Below are 17,849 nucleotides of genomic sequence, written 5' to 3'. Positions count from 1 at the left end.
GCCTTCAAGGCAGCAGAATTCCTTAACTTTGAATAATTTGTGGTCCCCAGTATTAAGGTTAAGTTAGGCACTCATCTAATTTCTGCTACTGTTGTCTTTCTTTGGTTTATCCTCAGTCCATTCACTGTACTCATTACACTGTTCATTCCATTTAACATGTCCTGTAATTCTTCGTTTTCATTGAGGTCAGTAATGTCATCTGTGAATCTTATTGAAATTCTTTCATTATGAATTGCAATCCCACACTTTAACCTTCTGTTTCTGTCATTGCTTCTTTGATGTCTAGTGAATAAAAGGGGCAAAAGACTACATCCTTGGCTCACACTCTTTTTAATCCAAGCTCTTTGTTCTTGGTCTTCTATTCTTATTGTTCCTACTTGGTTCTTGTATAGATTGTGTATTATCTTTTTTTCACTGAAGCTTACTTTTATTTTTCTGAAAATTTCAAAAATCTTCCACCATTTTGCAGTGTCAAATCCTTTTTCCAGGCCAACAAATCCTACAAATGTGTCTTGATTTTTGTTATAAGTCACAACTTCATCACAACCTCTTTCATGCCCTTACCTCTCCAAAAGCCAAACTAATCATCATCTAACATATTCTCAATTTTCTTTTCCATTCTTATGTATATAATTTTCGTCAACAACTTTGATGCATGAGTCATTAACCTGATTGTGCAATAGTTCTCACACTTACCTATCCTTGCTGTCCTCGGGCTTTTGTGAATGATATTTTTCTGAACATCTGATGGTATCTCTCCAAGCTCACAGATTCTACACACACCTACTTGAATAGTCACTTGGTTGCCACTTTACCCAATGGGTTTAGAAATTATAAAGGAATATTATGTATCCCTTTTGCCTTATTTGATTGTAATTGTTCTAAAGCTCTGGTAAACTCTAACTCTGTATTGCATCCCCTAAGTCTTCCATGTCGACTCCCATTTCTTTCTAAATAGTGTCATCAGACAAGTCTTCACCTCATACAGGCCATCAATGTACTCCTTCCATTTATCCACCCTCTCTTCCATGCTTGACAGTGGAATTCCCATTGCACTCTTAATGCTGACACCCTTTCATAGAAGGCTGTCCTGACTTTTCTAAAAGCTGAATCAGTGCTTCTGACGAACATTTCTTTTCTCATTTCTTCACATTCTTCCTGCTGCCATTTTGACTTGGCTGTCCTGCACTTCCTATTTATTTCATTCGTAAGTATTTCTGTTTTCCCAAGTTACCCCGACATTTTTGTATTTCTTTCTTTAATCGATTGATTGCAGTATTTCTTCTGTTACTCCAGGTTTCTTCACAGTTACATTCCTTGTACTTACATTTGTCTGTCCAACTTGTGTGGTTGCCCTTCTTAAAGAGGTCCGTTCCTCTTAAACTGAAATACCTACGGTTGTGTTTATTACTGTAGTACCGATAGCCTCAGTGAACTTTAAATTTATCATTCATCAGTACTTCAGTATCCCACTTCTTAGCACACTGATTGTTCAAATGTGTGTCTTAAACTTCAGTCTGTTCTTCATCATCACTAAATTGTGATTGAGTCTATATCTATTGCTGGGCAGGGCTTACAATCCAATATCTAAGTTTGGAATCTCTGTATGACCATGAACAATCCAGCTGGAGTCTCCCTGTATTGCCAGACCTTTCCTAAGTATACATTCTCCTCTTGTTATTTTAAACAGCTGAAATTTACTGCAGAACTCAATTCGCCTTTCCCCTCTTGCATGCCTGCCAACAATCCCGTAATCTCCTCTAACACTTCATTCTCCTCCTTTCACTATGACAGTGTTCCAATAGTAACTAATTATTAGAGTATAATTTCTTTTTATATGCTGAATCAATTGTTCGATATCCTCACATATGGAGTATGCTTTCTCTAGCTCTTCACCTTCTGCCGGTAACATCAGCATGCATACCTGAACTATTGTTGTTAGTTCTGGTTTTCTGTAAATTCTCATGAGAATAACCCTAATACTGAACTGTTTGTAGTAACTCAGTCTCTACCCTACTTTCCTATTCATAATGAATAAATTTCTACTGCTGTTGACACTACCTCATACTCATCTTATCAAAAATACCACTTTCAAATTGCTGACATTCCGACATTCCATAATCTGACTCATACAATCTTACCTTTCCACCCCTAGGAGAAGGGGTCGCCCTGAAGGTCAGTCCACTGCACCCTCTTTGACAAAGATGCTGGCAGAACAAGGATGTACTGGCCACCTATGGCCGCCATTGCTAATAATTTTTATTCGACACTGAAGTACTGACTAGGTCCGAATCTAAGATGCAATAGGTTCCGATTACTGGTCAAAGACGCAACCACTAGGCTGGGGGCTGACTTTTTTAACTGTTAGCTGCTAGAAGCATATTATTATTATGTATAGATCACTATAAAATATGACATAAAAAATACCAAAGCATCATGTAAAACTGCTCATAAAAGACGTCAACGCACAGATTGGTAGAGAAGATAAATACAAGGCGATAGTATGAAACTTTCCTGCACATAAATGAACCAATAAGAAAGGAGAAAAGCTCATTAACTTTTTCAAACAATTTGATTTAAAAAAAAGTAAACCTTTCTCCGTAAATTATCAAGGAGAACCAGTCTTCTCCTAATAAATACACATTCAGGCTCATATCCACTGGATCATGTGGCAATAACCAAACCAGACAACGGGAAAGAATTCGTTAGGAGGCTTCGTGCAAAGAAGATGAGAAAGTGGGATGACATCAGAGAAGCAATGACAGTAATGGTGAAAGAACTAGAACAACCACGAAGGAGGAGGCAAATTGTTGGTGGAATAAGGTATGTGACAAAGTGATAGAGAATAGACTAACAGCTTGGAAAAAATGGAACTCCTGCAGAAAGGAAACAGATTGGAACACATCCATTGAGATCAGGGATTAGACATCAAAAATTATTTGCATAGAGAAATGGAAATATGACAAAAACAACGGGGGGTGGAGAATACATATGAGCTTCAAATAGGGATTTCTACAAAGTTTTCAAAGAAGATTAAGAGAACAAGCAGGTGAGCCTGCATTTCAAAGATTCAACAGACAAGCTGATTACCAACAACAGCAAAGGCAACTGTGAGTTGCTAGCAAAATACATCAAAAACCTTCTTAACTACAAGGAACCAACATAGTGACTAATTTTCAGAGAGATTCAATAGCAAAATCCTCCTCCAGAACCACCAGTCACTGCATCAAATTGAACAATGCATTGAGCAGCTGAAAAACAACAGAGCGTAAGGTGAAGAAGGGAAGTTGGCTGAGGTGTGGAAAGGGAAGGAAAGTGGGCAAAAGAAACCATTTATGGAGTTATTAAGGATTGCTGGGAGCATGGAAGAACACTGAGTGACTGGAAACAAGCCATAATCCATCTGCTAATTACGAAGGGAGACAGGACAGACACCAATTACTGATGCATATCTCTATGTCAAGTCACCTACAGAATTATACCCAAAGTTTACCGAATAAGACAGAATACCAAGCATAACACACAACTGGAGAGTAGCATGTGAGATTCAGAAAATATAGATCATGTGGAGAGCACATTTTTAACTTTAAAACAACCCTCAGGATCAGAAGAATGCACAACATTCACACAGTTAATACATTCATTGATTTCAAAAAAAGCCTACAGTTCTGTGGATGGAGAGACAAACAGTATTTATAACAATGGAAAAAGCAAGTATCGACAAAACCACTAGACAGTTAGTTGAATAGACACTGACAGACAGAACTACAAATGTTTAAATTCTTAAGGGAAGTTCTGAACCCTTCTGAATTAACACACGTGTTGAGTGGGGTAATAGGATCTCACCAATTCTCTTCAATCCAATCTTGCAGAAGGTCATGAGATAGTGGCATAAAAAAACACAAGAGAAAAATTTATAAAGAATCATCTAGAACAAAGAAGAGGAGGAACTGAGGTGAAATGCCTCACTTTTGCTGACGATATTGCAGTAACTTCTAAGAACACAACAGATGCAAAGATAATGATAGAAACACTTCACAAAACTGTTGCTACAACTAGATTTACAAATATCGAACGATGAAAATATTTAATTTCATTTCCAAATTAGAAAAAATACCTCGGGACGGATTGAAGAGCAAGAAGGGATCTGAGAAAACTTCATACAGACATCATACAGGATGGAAAGTTTCAGGCACCTGATTAACAACAAAATTTCCTATCCAACAACAAAAACACACAAAATATACAGAGGCAGGCCATCAGTCAAAGCATGAAGAACTTCTGGTTAGGTTCTAAGCAGTCTATAACTGGTCAAATTCTGTAATACAAAAATATTAATAAAAAATATGGATTTGAATCACAAGCCACACGAGTACTTGATTCAGACTGCATGCAGCACATAGGCTGTAGTTTGGCAACTACTGATTCACACACAAGTTTAAAACAGAAGTTTTTGAAGGATTAATTTTGGGAAACCAAATTGGAGATAACTAAGCAACACAATGATCGAGTAATGAAGAGGGTAGCACAAATTGCAGGAGAGTGGATGTAACAACAAGGCACAGATTTTAGAAGAAGATAATGATGAATCATGAATTCCTGTTAGCATTGGTAGTATATTAGCTAAGTTTTTTGTAGTGCTGCAGTATCAAAATGTGTAATATGAAAATTACACTTAATCTCCATTTCAGAAGCTGAGACAGCTTCTACATACTCGATCATTACTGCATTAACAATCCACCTCAAATCTTATTGTTTCAGAAAATGGATTAACACCACTTCAATTTATATCATATTAAAATAAAAGTTAACTGTAACATAGGCATAGGCAAGTATCAGCATTAATTATTACAATGTTTAATGAGGATATATTGTTAAATCAATTAAAATTAATGACTCATTAGCTTTGTTGCTGGCACAATTTACTGCAAGATATTCGATAAATGCAAATATAAGTTGCTAACACTGTGTGCTCCCGATTATTCGTGTGCGGATTATTCGGTCTGCAATATTTTTCTTTAGTGAACAGCAATATACAATCCATAGTGTGACAATAAACGCCATTTCCATTGTTTAAACAACTGCCACGTGACAATAGAGTACCACTTGCATTGTTATTGGTCAGCCTATTCTGTGTAAATCGAAAATGTTAAACAACATCTAAGTGTCAATGAAGTAAGTTAAAAGAAATTTGTAAAAATGATGATGGAGAAATGAAAGAAACATTGTTGGCATTAAAAAAAAATTAGAATTAAATGAAAGATCTGAGAAGGGGGAAACTGCCGCAAAACTAAGTGCTGATTATGGTATTAAAATACAGACTGGTTGGAGCATTAAAAAGAGTAAGCAGAAAATGCAGGAAAGGTGATTGTAGTTCAGGGCCACCTGTATGGAAAAAAGCATGAAGAGATCTACATCTGAGGAACTAGATGCTGCTATTTTGTAATGGTTTAGCCAAAAAAGAGTAGATAGTATAATTGTTTCATAAGTACTATGTGATGAAAAAGCTAAATTTTGTCTTGAAGTTCTAAAGTTGCAGAAAGGATTTAATGCCTCATCTGGGTGGCTAACCAGATTTAAACAATGTCTTGGGATCCGTGAACTGATTGTGCAAGGAGAGTAGCTGATTCCTTCTGGGAAGAATTTCAGAAATTTATGGAAGTACAGGATTTCACATGAGACAAAATTTATAATGCATACGAAAGTGGTCTGTACTGGAAATGTCTACTAAACAGAACCCTTGCTTTTAAGAGCAAAGTTTGTACTTTTGTGCCCCTGGATGTAAGTCGTCTAAAGGGTGCATTACAATTTTGTGCACTGCTAATGCTCTGGAAGTCACAAAGTGAAACTACAAGTGACTGGAATTTCAAAAAAACCCTCAGCAATCAAGGATATCATAGCTGAGCATGTCCCTATGCATTATATCATAGCTGATCATGTCCCTATGCTTTAATCCAAAAAAAGGAGCATGGGTGGATAGTGAAATTTTCAAAAACTGGTTCTACACATTCATTTTGTACCACAAGTTTGGTGATTTTTTAGAATAAAAACAGTTGCCACAAAAGGCTGTTCTATTACTTGACAACTCCCTTTCATAGCTTGATGAGAGGATTCACATATCTGATGATGGTCTCAACGTAACGAAGGTTTTACATCCTACGGTGACTCCCATTATACATACAATGGACCAACGCATAACTGCACTGATAGAACGCACTACTGGACTAGTCTACTGAGAATGCAGGTCACTGTTGACGATGATGATGATTTGTCATCATCCTGGAAGAAATTGACAGTTCTAAGTGCAATACACAGGGTTTCTAATACCTAGCAGGAAGTCAAGCCTTGTACACTAGTTCAATCATGGAGGACAAATTTTCCAGATACGGAAGAAAGTGATTTTCAAGGTTTCAGTGATCAAGAAATAACAACTGCATAAATAATGAATCTTACAATGGGACTGAATGTCATGAAGGTGCCAATGAAGAAAACTTGAATGAATGGCTGAAGATTGCTGTATGTGAAACCAGCTTCACAACATGAATGATACCGAAATTGTGACAGCTGCTTCACAGTAAAACAAAGAAGAGCACTGTGAATGTGAAAGATGGGATACAGTGACCTTGTCAGATACAGTACTACACTGCAATGTGTTGATACTCTTCTAGATTATATGGACCCAAGTGTGTTTCAATACAGTGACATTATTGCTGTGCAGCACGAAAAATTTGAAATGACGTACAAAAAAATTTCAGCTGCTCTCAGACGCAGACCAACAACACAGACTATTTTAAGAAGTAAACAAGCCTGCACCACCTATGCACAAAACTTCAATAAACTTTCTAACAAAGAATATATGTTTGAAAGTATCTGGATTATTCTTTTTTATTTTTTTTATTTTTTTATTTTTTATTTTATTTTTTTTTTTTTTTTGCATCTTCTCCTCCACTTATCAGGAATAATTGGGAGTACACCATATTACATGTAGTTTATTTTAATACAATGGTGTCACTGATGCCTTCAAACTACCTAAGATGCAATATATCATACTGTTTTCAACATACCTGATAGATTGGTGACTGTGGCCACTGCTTGAGGGGAAGCTGCCGTGGTGTTCATCGCTGCTCTCATCTTGAGACTGAGACTTGCCAATTTTTGCTTGTCTCTTTCCTGATAACACAAGGGGAAAAAAGATACTAATAACATCACTATATAGTACAATCACACTAATGGCAAATACATTAAGAGCCATTGAGAGATACCTACACTGAAATCAGTGAATGACTTAACAAAACAAAAAGACAAGATCTGGTTTCATCTGTATAACAGATACAATGGCTGCTGACAGTTACAACACTGCATGTGTAAGAATAAGAATCATCAATGGTATGACTTGATTAACAGGATAAGGGCCAGAATATAGACGAAATTGCCAAAAAGCAATATACAGATAAGTCTTTCATATCCACAATTATATAGTTGAATAAAAATTGTTGAGGCGGAGGAGAGCTGCAAGGGAAGCTTGGGTTGCGGAATGAGGTGGGGCAGAAGTTGGGACGATATGTAAGAGCGTGAAGAGGTGGTAAGAGGAGGAGTGAGTGGGGCAGACGGGAGGGGGCAGTAAAGGAGGGTTGAGGGGCAGTAAAGGGGGGACGGAAGGGGGGAGATAAAAGAGAGGTAGCGGTAAAAAGGGGTGAAGGCGGTGAAGGGGGGTGGAGGCGGTGAAGGGGGATGGAGGCGGAGAAACGGGGGCAGTAAGGGGGGAGAGGGGTAGTAAACGAGATGAGAGGAGAGGAGAGGTAAAGGAGAGGAGAGGGGCGGTAAAGGGGGGAGAATGGCGGTGGAGGAATGAGAGGGGTGGTACAAGGGAGGGGGAAATGAGCGGGAGAAGCGGAAATGGGTGGTACAAGGGGGGGAGAACGTGTGAGGGGAGCAGGGGAGAGGTGAGGAGTGGAGGAGTGGAGGAGTGGAGGAGTGGAGTAGTGGAGGAGTGGAGGAGGGGAGGAGGGGAGAGAGGTGAGAAGGGGAGAAGGGGAGAGGGGGAGAGGGGGAGATGGCGCGAGGGGAAGGGGGAGATGGCGCGAGGGGAAGGGGGAGATGGCGCGAGGGGAAGGGGGAGATGGCGCGAGGGGAAGGGGGAGATGGCGCGAGGGGAAGGGGGAGATGGCGCGAGGGGAAGGGGGAGATGGCGCGAGGGGAAGGGGGAGATGGCGCGAGGGGAAGGGGGAGATGGCGCGAGGGGAAGGGGGAGATGGCGCGAGGGGAAGGGGGAGGTGGCGCGAGGGGAAGGGGGAGGTGGCGCGAGGGGAAGGGGGAGGTGGCGCGAGGGGAAGGGGGAGGTGGCGCGAGGGGAAGGGGGAGGTGGCGCGAGGGGAAGGGGGAGGTGGCGCGAGGGGAAGGGGGAGGTGGCGCGAGGGGAAGGGGGAGGTGGCGCGAGGGGAAGGGGGAGATGGCGCGAGGGGAAGGGGGAGATGGCGCGAGGGGAAGGGGGAGAAGAGAACGGGGTGGGGCTGATCAGGTGTGAGGGGAGGGGGTGAGATGGGCGGGGGGAGGTGACGATGGGCGGGGGGAGGTGACGATGGGCGGGGGGAGGTGACGATGGGGGAGGGGCTGGTGATGGGGAGGAGACAAGAGGGTTGGGAGAAAGTCTAGATGGGTTTGGGGAGAAGATGAGAGGGGGAGGGGGAGAAGGTGAGAGAAGGGAGGATGAAAATACAAGAAGGGAGAGGGAGAAGGTATAGGTTGCGGATTGGAAGAGGGGGAGGCAGCTGTAGGCGTGAGTAGCTGCTGGAGGTGGGCTGTGTTCGGAGAGTGGAGGGGGAGGGTTCACATGGAGGTGGCATCAGAGGGGGGGGCAGGCATTGGAGATGGGAGGTGTTGGACGGCAGGTTTTAGAAACGGCGGGGTTGGGAGTGGTTTGATGTTGGAGAGTTGGATTGGTTTGAGTTGAGGAGGGGTCGCAGAGGAGGGGTTGGAGTGGTGGGGGGGTTGGAGTGGAGGGGGTGTTGGGGTTGGAGTGGAGGAGGGGTAGGGGTTGGGGTTGGAGTGGAGGAGGGGTTGGGGTTGGAGTGGAGGAGGGGTTGGGGTTGGAGTGGAGGAGGGGTTGGGGTTGGAGTGGAGGAGGGGTTGGGGTTGGAGTGGAGTAGGGGTTGGGGTTGGAGTGGAGTAGGGGTTGGGGTTGGAGTGGAGTAGGGGTTGGGGTTGGAGTGGAGTAGGGGTTGGGGTTGGAGTGGAGGAGGGGTTGGGGTTGGAGTGGAGGAGGGGTTGGGGTTGGAGTGGAGGAGGGGTTGGGGTTGGAGTGGAGGAGGGGTTGGGGTTGGAGTGGAGGAGGGGTTGGAGTGGACTTTGTGTGTTTGGAGGTTATGGGAGTCAATGCCAAGGTTTAAAGCATCCAGTTGGAATGCAGAAGGGGTTGGAGAGGGGGAGGAGGTAAATGGTAGTCAGTAATTGGTGTTCTCCTACAAATTTTAAAATGAGTACGCAGTGAAAATCATCAACTGACATATGGGCAAAGTTTAAGCTGGAGCTGTAATTCACAGTTAAGTGGATTTCTGAATATCAAACTTTTAATTATTGCAGTAACTTGAGCTGTTGAGATCATTATTTGCACTAGGAAACATGCTGGTGGTGGTGGAGGAGGAGGAGGAGGAGGAGGAGGAGGAGATTAGTGTTTAGCGTCCCGTCGACAGCAAAGTCATCAGAGATGGAGCACAAGCTCGGATTACAGAGGGATTGAGAAGGATGGGGCCATGCCATTTTGAAGATAGCATCCTGGAATTTGCCTTAAGCAATTTAGGGAAATCATGGAAAACGTAAATCAGGATGGCTGATGTCGGTTTGAACCTTTGTCCTTCTGAATGTGAGTCCAGTGTGCTAACCACTGTGCTGCCCTTCTCACTTGAGTATACTGCAGTAGTATGGGTGACTAACGTATCTATTACTAACTAGGTAAAGTTATGCACACACTGGTGGCAGTAAAAATGAACAGTCTTGTAAACCAATATCGAGTCAATTGCCAAATAAGTTCCTCAAAGAAATAATCACATAGCCAACATGCAACACAAATATATTAAATCTCCTAATCTCCTGGTAACAAACAGGGCCGATCGTTTTGAGAAAGTCATCAAACACAGCGACCATGATGCTATTACAGGAACAATGCCTACTAAGGGCATTATTAATATCCGACCAAGGCAGAACAACAACATTCTCCTGAGTAATGTGTTTAATTACAAGGAGATTGGATGGGCTGCCAGTATTTATATTCAGAAGGTGATTTACCAATGACTTCCCACACACACACTTTTAAAAATACAATTAATAATTCCACTTCTATGTTCCCGGAATTAAAGTTTTCCTGCCATTTACGACTTTTTTTTTTATCGGTCCCGTCAAATTTACTATGCCCACAATGTTAATTTGCACCTGATTTTGCATCAACATACTTATAATTTTCCCATGATTTACACATTACGAAAAAATGTTTGTGGAGAAAAAATGATGCTAGCATGATGTTGGCTGTCGAGTAGTGTTTACAAATATTACGTGGTTAAGTTTCTTGACACCAGGGCACTCTTCTCAGTGGATTTGAACTGGTAAATGTGTAAAAGTTGGAACAATTTGTACCATACCTCCCATAGCTGCCAAGCTCTACTTGACATAGTGGCTGATGGGAATAACTAGCTTCGTTCAAATGAAGATATCATGACCAATCACAACCATTTCCCAACTCTCTACTGCACAAACATGGTTTTGTGACTGTTGTGATCATTGTGATTGGTTGGGTGGTTCAAAAGAGGGGAAGGAGACCATATTGCGAGGTTATCCCAGTAAAATAATTACACAAAGGGAGGAAGAAAAGAAAAGACACATATAGCACAATAACAGGAGAAAAGAAGAACCAGAAAGACAGGAGGGCAACCAACACTACTATGGATAAAACAGGAAGAGAAAACCACAGAGAGAAGTAAGAAACAGGTAGAAGGGATAAAAACAGAGAGCAGATAACCATGGCTTGCTGACCACGAGAATAAAAAGGAAAAACCAGACACTCTGCGACACGTTAAAACATCCAGCCTAAAAGCATTAGAGTGGAGAACACAAAGGGACAAAGGACATGCACTAAAAATAATATACAATGATAAAACCCACTGTAACATAGAAAATGTAAAACTAAATTAGCCGATGAGGCATTGTCAGCTAAAATTAATGGCAACAAGTCCAGTAACTGAAGAGGGTCATCATGGCACAAGAGGCCAGCCGTGTGTCAGCCAAGTGTGGCCAATGCGGAGCCAACAGAGAACCACAGAGTCCCTACAAGAGCCCCGTGTGGAGGTCTTCCACATACTTGTAGTCTCCTTAATGGCACGCAGCTTCTTGTGCGTACTGAGACTATTCCATTCCATCTCCCAAAGCCGCAAAACCTAGTGGCCTAGTACTGAATGCAGATCAGTTGCAGAGAAGCCCAGCTCCATAAGTAGTTTCCGTGTATCCTGTTTGGCCAGCCTGTCGGCAAGTTCGTCGCCTGGAATTCCGATGTGATCTGGGATCCAGACAAACACCACTGAACAATTGGACCGTTCCAGGGAATAGATGGACTCCAGAATGGTCGCTACCAAAGGATGATGAGGGTATCACTGGCCGTTAGCTTGTAGGCTGCTCAAAGAGTCACTACACAGAAGAAACGACTCACCAGGGCATGAACGGATGTGCTCAAGAACACGAGATAACCAGCTCAGCTCTGCTGTGAAAACACTGCACGAATTGGGCAAGGAATGCTGTTCAATGTGTCCTCCATGAACATTGAGGAGCTGACGTGTTCATCAGGCACTGAGCCATCAGTGTAAACCACTTCATGGCCTCGGTATATGTCAAGAATCGAGACGAAGCGGCAGCAGAGAGCTGAGGGGTTAATTGAGTTCTTAGGGCCATGTGAAAGGACCAGGCAAAGCTGCAGTCTAGGTGTACACCATGGAGGTGTACATGAACTGACCTCAAATATAGATGGTAAAGGCAAGGACTCCAGTTCAGAAAGAAGGGAACGGAAATGAGCCGCAATTAGAAGCCCTGACTTGGACTGCCAATGTGGGAGATGAACTGCTGTGGGCGGGAAAAGAAGACAGTAATTTGGATGCGCAGGAGAACTATGAATGTGTGCAACACAACTTGCCAGCAGTTATGTGCACCCAATCTGCAATGGAGGGACTCCAACCGGCACCAGGATGCTCGTCACCAGACTCATCCTAAAAGCTCCCATCACTAGGCGAATGCCACAGTGGTGCAATGGGTCAAGTAAACGCAACACTGAGAGCACTACCGAACCATAAACCAGACCCCCATAGTCAAGGCGGGAATGAACAAGGACTCTGTAGAGCTGCAGCAGCGTACCCCAGTTGGTGTTGCTCAGGCAGCGGAGGGCATTGATGTGCTGCCAGCACTTCCAATTCAATAATGCATCAAAATCCAGTCCTAAGAATCGATATGTCTCCACTACAGCGAGTGGATCGTCATTAAGGTAAAGTTCTGATTCCAGATGAATGTTACGATGCAGACAGAAGTGCACAACACGACTTTGCAGCTGGCTAGAGCCCCTGACTGAATCCTTGTGGACACTCCCTGTAGGTGCTTCTCAGCAACATCCGTACTGGTGGAGCAGTACGAAATGCAGAAGTCTGCACACAGAGAAGTGAGACGGATGGCCCTAAAACTGCTGCTAGACCATTAATGGCTATTAAAAATAGACACACACTCAATAAAGAGCCGCGCGGGACCCCGGTCAATTGGATATGAGGGAACTAAGGGAGGTACCAACTTGGACACGCAATCTATGAAGCTACAGAAAATTTTGGATAAAAATTGGGAGTGGGCCTTGGAGACCCCACTAGTATAATGTGGCAAGGATATGATGTCGCCAGGTCATGTCATACGATTTTTGTAAATTAAAAAAGACGGCAACCAGGTGTTGGTGTCTGGAAAAGGCTGTTTGAATGGCAGACTCGAGGGACATAAGATTATCAGTGGTAGAGCGACCCTGGCGCGGAAGCCACCCTGACATGGAGCCAGTAGGCCACGTGACTCCAGGACCCAACCCAACCTTCGACACAACATTCATTCCACCAGTTTACAAAGAATGTTGGTGAGGCTGATGGGCCAATAGCTATCCACATCAAGTGGGTTTTTACCAGGTTTGAGCACTGGAATGATGGGGCTCTCCTGCCATTGAGATGGAAAGATGCCATCGCACCAGATCCGGATGAAGATGATGAGGAGATGTTGCTTGTAGTCAGATGAGAGATGTTTAATCATCTGACTGTGGATACAATCTGGCCCAGGAGCAGTGTCAGGGCAATGTGCATGGGCACTGATGAGCTCTCACTCTGTAAATGGGGGCACTATAGGATTCACTGTGGCATGTAGTGAATGAGAGGACTTCCCTTCCAGCCACCGGGGACACCTGTTGGGGTCTGGTTCCCAGACTTGGGAAGGTGACATATGGCACACAATGTTCGAGACCTATCTCTCCCAACATTCCTGCTTCCTTTGTCTGATAAGTTGGCGAACGTGGGCACGGAGCCATTTAAAGGCTATGAGGTGCTCCACGGAAGGGTGTCACTTATGCCACTGTAGAGGTTGCCAATACTCCTTAATTGCTTCAGCAACTTCCAGAGGCTATCAAGGGATTGCCTTAAGCTGGGGGCATCCTAAAGATAGAGGGATTGCCTTTCCTGCCACATAAACGATTGTTTTAGTCATCTGCTGAACCATCACATCAATGCTGCCATGTGGGAAAGATTCAATTGTGACAGCAGAGGCGAAAGTTTCCCAGTCCGCCTTGTTTAAACCCCATTAGGGCAGGCGTCTGTGGACCTGACACAGGGGCACTGACAAGAAGAAGGAGACGTGGTCACTACCGCACAGGTCATCATGTGCTCACCAGTGATGCCTGGGAGAAGTACTGGGCTGCAAATCGATAAATCTATGGCGGAGTAACTACCATGAACCACACTGAAATATGTGGTGGCTCCAGTATTTAACAGACGGAGGTTGAACTGAGACAGTATAGTTTTGACATCTCTGCCTCTGCCAGTAAGCACAGTGTCATCCCACAAGGGGTTATGGGCATTAAAATCTCTTAAAAGTAGGAAAAATTTAGGGAGTTGATCAATCAGTGCAGCTAATACATTCAGGGGTACTGCACCATCTGGAGGAAGATACACATTGCAGACAGTTATTTTCTGCATCTTCCTTATTCTGACAGCCACAGCTTCAAGAGGGGTTTGAAGGGGCACAGTTTCACTACACACTGAGTTTAGAACATAAACGCAAACTCCATGTGACACTTGATTATAGTCGCTATGGTTTCTGTAATATAGCTTATAGCCAGTGGGCAGGGGTCTGCATTGCCGGGAACCATGTTTCCTGGAGGGTAATGCAGAAAGCAGGCGTAAGGCTTATCAGCTGCCATAGCCCAGCCAGATGGTGGAAAAAACTGCTGCAATTCCACTGGAGGATGAAATCATGAGACTGGGAAGGCATGGAACATTCAATGAGGCAGTTTATGCCTCAGGATCACCTGCTGCCACCGTCTGATTGCCTGAGCAGTCTATATCCATTGTGTCTGAGGGTCCAGCGATATCTAGGTCCTCAGCGGCTGCCAGAATCTCCACCCCATCGTCAGACGCAGAGCTTGTAGGTAGCGGTGGTCTTGAGGATCTCCTTTTTGAATTTCTCTCACTGCTCCTTGGGTTTCCCTGGCTGGGAGGACTTCATTGATTCAGTCTCTGGGACTTAAGATGAGTGTGAAGCACTATGATCAGCTGCTTTTGGGCTTTTCAGCCACTGGCGGGTGTCATCTTTCCCAGCAGCAGAAACCTGGGAAGGGAGTGACCCAAGGGACTCTTTCTTAGTGAGAGGAGCCGGAGAAGACTTACACTTCTCCGGCGCAGAAGTGGGGACTGATATCCCCAATGGTTTAGGGGGTGGGGGGTGGGAGGTGGGGGGAGGGCAGAGGTGATGGGGCTAGAGCTGTTGTAGTGGTGGTGTAAGACGATGTCATGCGTCCAGGATGTAGATGTTCAAAATTCCTCTTAGCCTCAGTGTAGCTCGTTGGTTCAGGGTCTTGTACTCCAAGATTTTCCTTTCTTTCTGAAGAATCCTGCAGTCAGGCAAGCAAGGCGAATGGTGCTCTTCCCAGTTGACACAGATGGGAGGGCACATGGAGTGTTGGGATGTGATGGATGTCTGCAATCTCGACATGTGATGCTGGAAGTACAGTGGGAAGACTTATGGGCGAACTTCCAGCATTTAGAGCACCGCATTGGGGGAGGGATATAGGGCTTTACATCACAGTGGTAGACCATCACCTTGACCTTCTCGGGTAATGTATCACCCTCTAAGGCCAAGACGAAAGCACCAATGACAACCTGATTATCTCTTGGACCCCAGTGGCTACGCCGAACGAAATGACACCTAGTTGCTCTAAATGGTGTGCAGCTCATCATCAGACCGCTAAGGAAGGTCGCTGTGAAATATGATATCCTGGACCATATTTAAGCTCTTATGGGCCGTGATGCTTACAGAAACATACTCCAGCTTGTCACAAGCAAGTAATGCTCGTGACTGGGCAGAGGTTGCTGTTTTGATCAAGACTGACCCAGATCTCACTTTGGATAAGCCTTCAACCTTCCCAAACTTGTCCTCTAAATGCTCAACAGAAAACCAAGGCTTCATTGTCATGAAAGATTCTCCATCAGCACTTGAACATACAAGGTACCAGGGAGAATAAGAGCCACTGCCATCCTTAGCCTGACATTCCTCCCATGGTGTGGCCAGGGAGGGGAAAGACTTGGGGTCATACTTATGTGTGTTGAATGGAGCCCGTGAGTATTTAGAGACTGTCGGTGTTTGACCACTAGTGAAAGATGATGTACTGCGCTTCACGTGTGTCATCCACCCTCTCCAACCAGGTGCCTTCTCCATGGGCGCCATCCTGCTGCAGGTAAGTCCACCTGGCAGGATGGCCATTGCTGGGAGTCCCAATGCTCCAAGGCAACGACCATCTACTCCTTGGAATACGCGGAGAGTTAACGGCGCAGGCATCAGCAGAGTGATCTCTGTGTGGTCAGGGGGCTACAACCAACATGGTACATGGCGGCCCCACCACAACGGACTGGCTACCATTAGCATAGAAAACGATACTGCACAGCTGATGAAAAATTCGCACCCAGGAGGGTGACCTCAACCAACAGTTGGAGAATGAGCAGAAGTGCAGATCCACGTCAACGAAGGATGCAATCGGTCTCAGTGCATGATCGACGCGATGCACTGTGTAAGGCGCCCTTCCCCAATTGACTCGCTCTTCAGAAAAATTTTGAAAAATGAAGGTCAAACCGTACAGGGGACCATCACATAAAGGCCAAAATGTGTGAGACTCCATTTAGTCGCCACTTATGACAGGCAGGAATACCTCGGGCCTATTCTAAACCCTGGACCCACAGGGAGAGATCATAGTGACACCTTTGTCAAACCATATTTAGCGTGTTTCAGCATATGGACACTTGGAGCAATAGTTGACACTGTCATTCACTTTGCATTGCTCAAATGTTTTTAGTTTAAACACAGTGCTGATTACGTATTTTATTCATGCTCAGCAAAACGTGTTTCGAGAATTTATTCCCATTTTCAAGTGCAGTATTTACATATGTATTTTTTGTGACGTTACACAGTAAACTATGTGAGTGGTAAACTCAAAAAGATGACTACAGTGCAAGAGATGCAGAATAATACATGTTCAAACACCACTCAAAATACTTATTTACATGTTTGCTCTCGGCAAAGTGAAACAATTCTAGAAATGTGTCATGCTAAGCATGAAAAAATATGTAACTAGTGCAGTATTTCATTATTTAAATAATGAATGACAGCTGCAAGCTTTCAAAAACATTGATTATGACATATGAAACTGAGTCATATGTTCCTACTTCCCAGACAGTTATCAGTTACAGTAACATCAGCAGTTTTTATTACATAATAAATCTTCATTAGATAACAAACAAGTCTCTGACCAGTGTTTTGATGCCTGTTATGTACATACATGATATATAAAGAGCAAGGTGGTATCCTATACATAGCTTTCACAGCGTAAAACGTTATTTTCCACATTTTACATTTTCCTGCCTTTTACAACATTTTTTTGAAGTCTCTTGAAAAGTGTAAAAGCAGGGTTTCACTATAGTAAACTGTAAATCACTTATAAAATTGTTATTTCCCTCTGCCTCATTCCTCTCTGAGGAAGGAATTAAAGTTCTCAAAGCTATGTGCAGTTTTTTCTACTTTTAAATGAGTCATCAGCAACACTTCATGGCAAATCCCAAAAATAAATGCTTATAACATTAAGGACATGAGCTGCAGCAGACAAAAAAGTCATAGTGACATTAATTACTCAGGTAATGAGTGCAGGGGAACATACATTGGAATGCTGCATCATCGCTCTTGGCAAGGTCCCAGTGGGGGCAGTTTGTTTTAGCCTTCCTCCGACCTGTTATGAAGTGTTAAATGTGTGTGTGAATTGTGTGAACAGCATGTACTAGTTCTTGTACAATGTAGTGTTGGGTTTGTGTTGTTTTGGATGAAAGGAAGAGAGCGTGACACTTGGTGCCAGCCAACAGCCCACTTCCCTCGAGGAGCACCAAGGGCTAAATTTACTAAGCTGATGAATGGATCACTATCAACTTCATATGCCCTCATTTTGTGACACACTGAGGAGATGCTGGAATTTAATCCAGGACATTTGCGCAAAGGCGATTAGGAACTTTACTGACAGTGAAAATTTTCCGCCACCAGGATTTGAA

At 43.6% G+C, this 17,849-nt stretch overlaps 1 protein-coding gene across 4 annotated transcripts in view; it reads right to left on the bottom strand.

The window, feature by feature from the left end:
* LOC126281225 (dmX-like protein 2) overlaps positions 1-17,849 on the bottom strand; it is a 313,079-nt gene that overhangs the window by 256,660 nt on the left and 38,570 nt on the right. For all 4 annotated transcript variants that reach the window (XM_049979978.1, XM_049979982.1, XM_049979980.1 and 1 more), the window contains exon 10: positions 7,065-7,170. In XM_049979978.1, the coding sequence (XP_049835935.1) occupies positions 7,065-7,170 (106 nt within the window). The remainder of the gene's footprint in view (positions 1-7,064; positions 7,171-17,849) is intronic.

This window comes from Schistocerca gregaria, chromosome 7 (assembly GCF_023897955.1).
Source record: "Schistocerca gregaria isolate iqSchGreg1 chromosome 7, iqSchGreg1.2, whole genome shotgun sequence".
NCBI classification, from domain to species: Eukaryota; Metazoa; Arthropoda; class Insecta; order Orthoptera; family Acrididae; genus Schistocerca; species Schistocerca gregaria.
The sequence above is the reverse complement of the archived record's forward strand: the minus strand, read 5'-3'. Positions and strand labels throughout refer to the sequence as shown.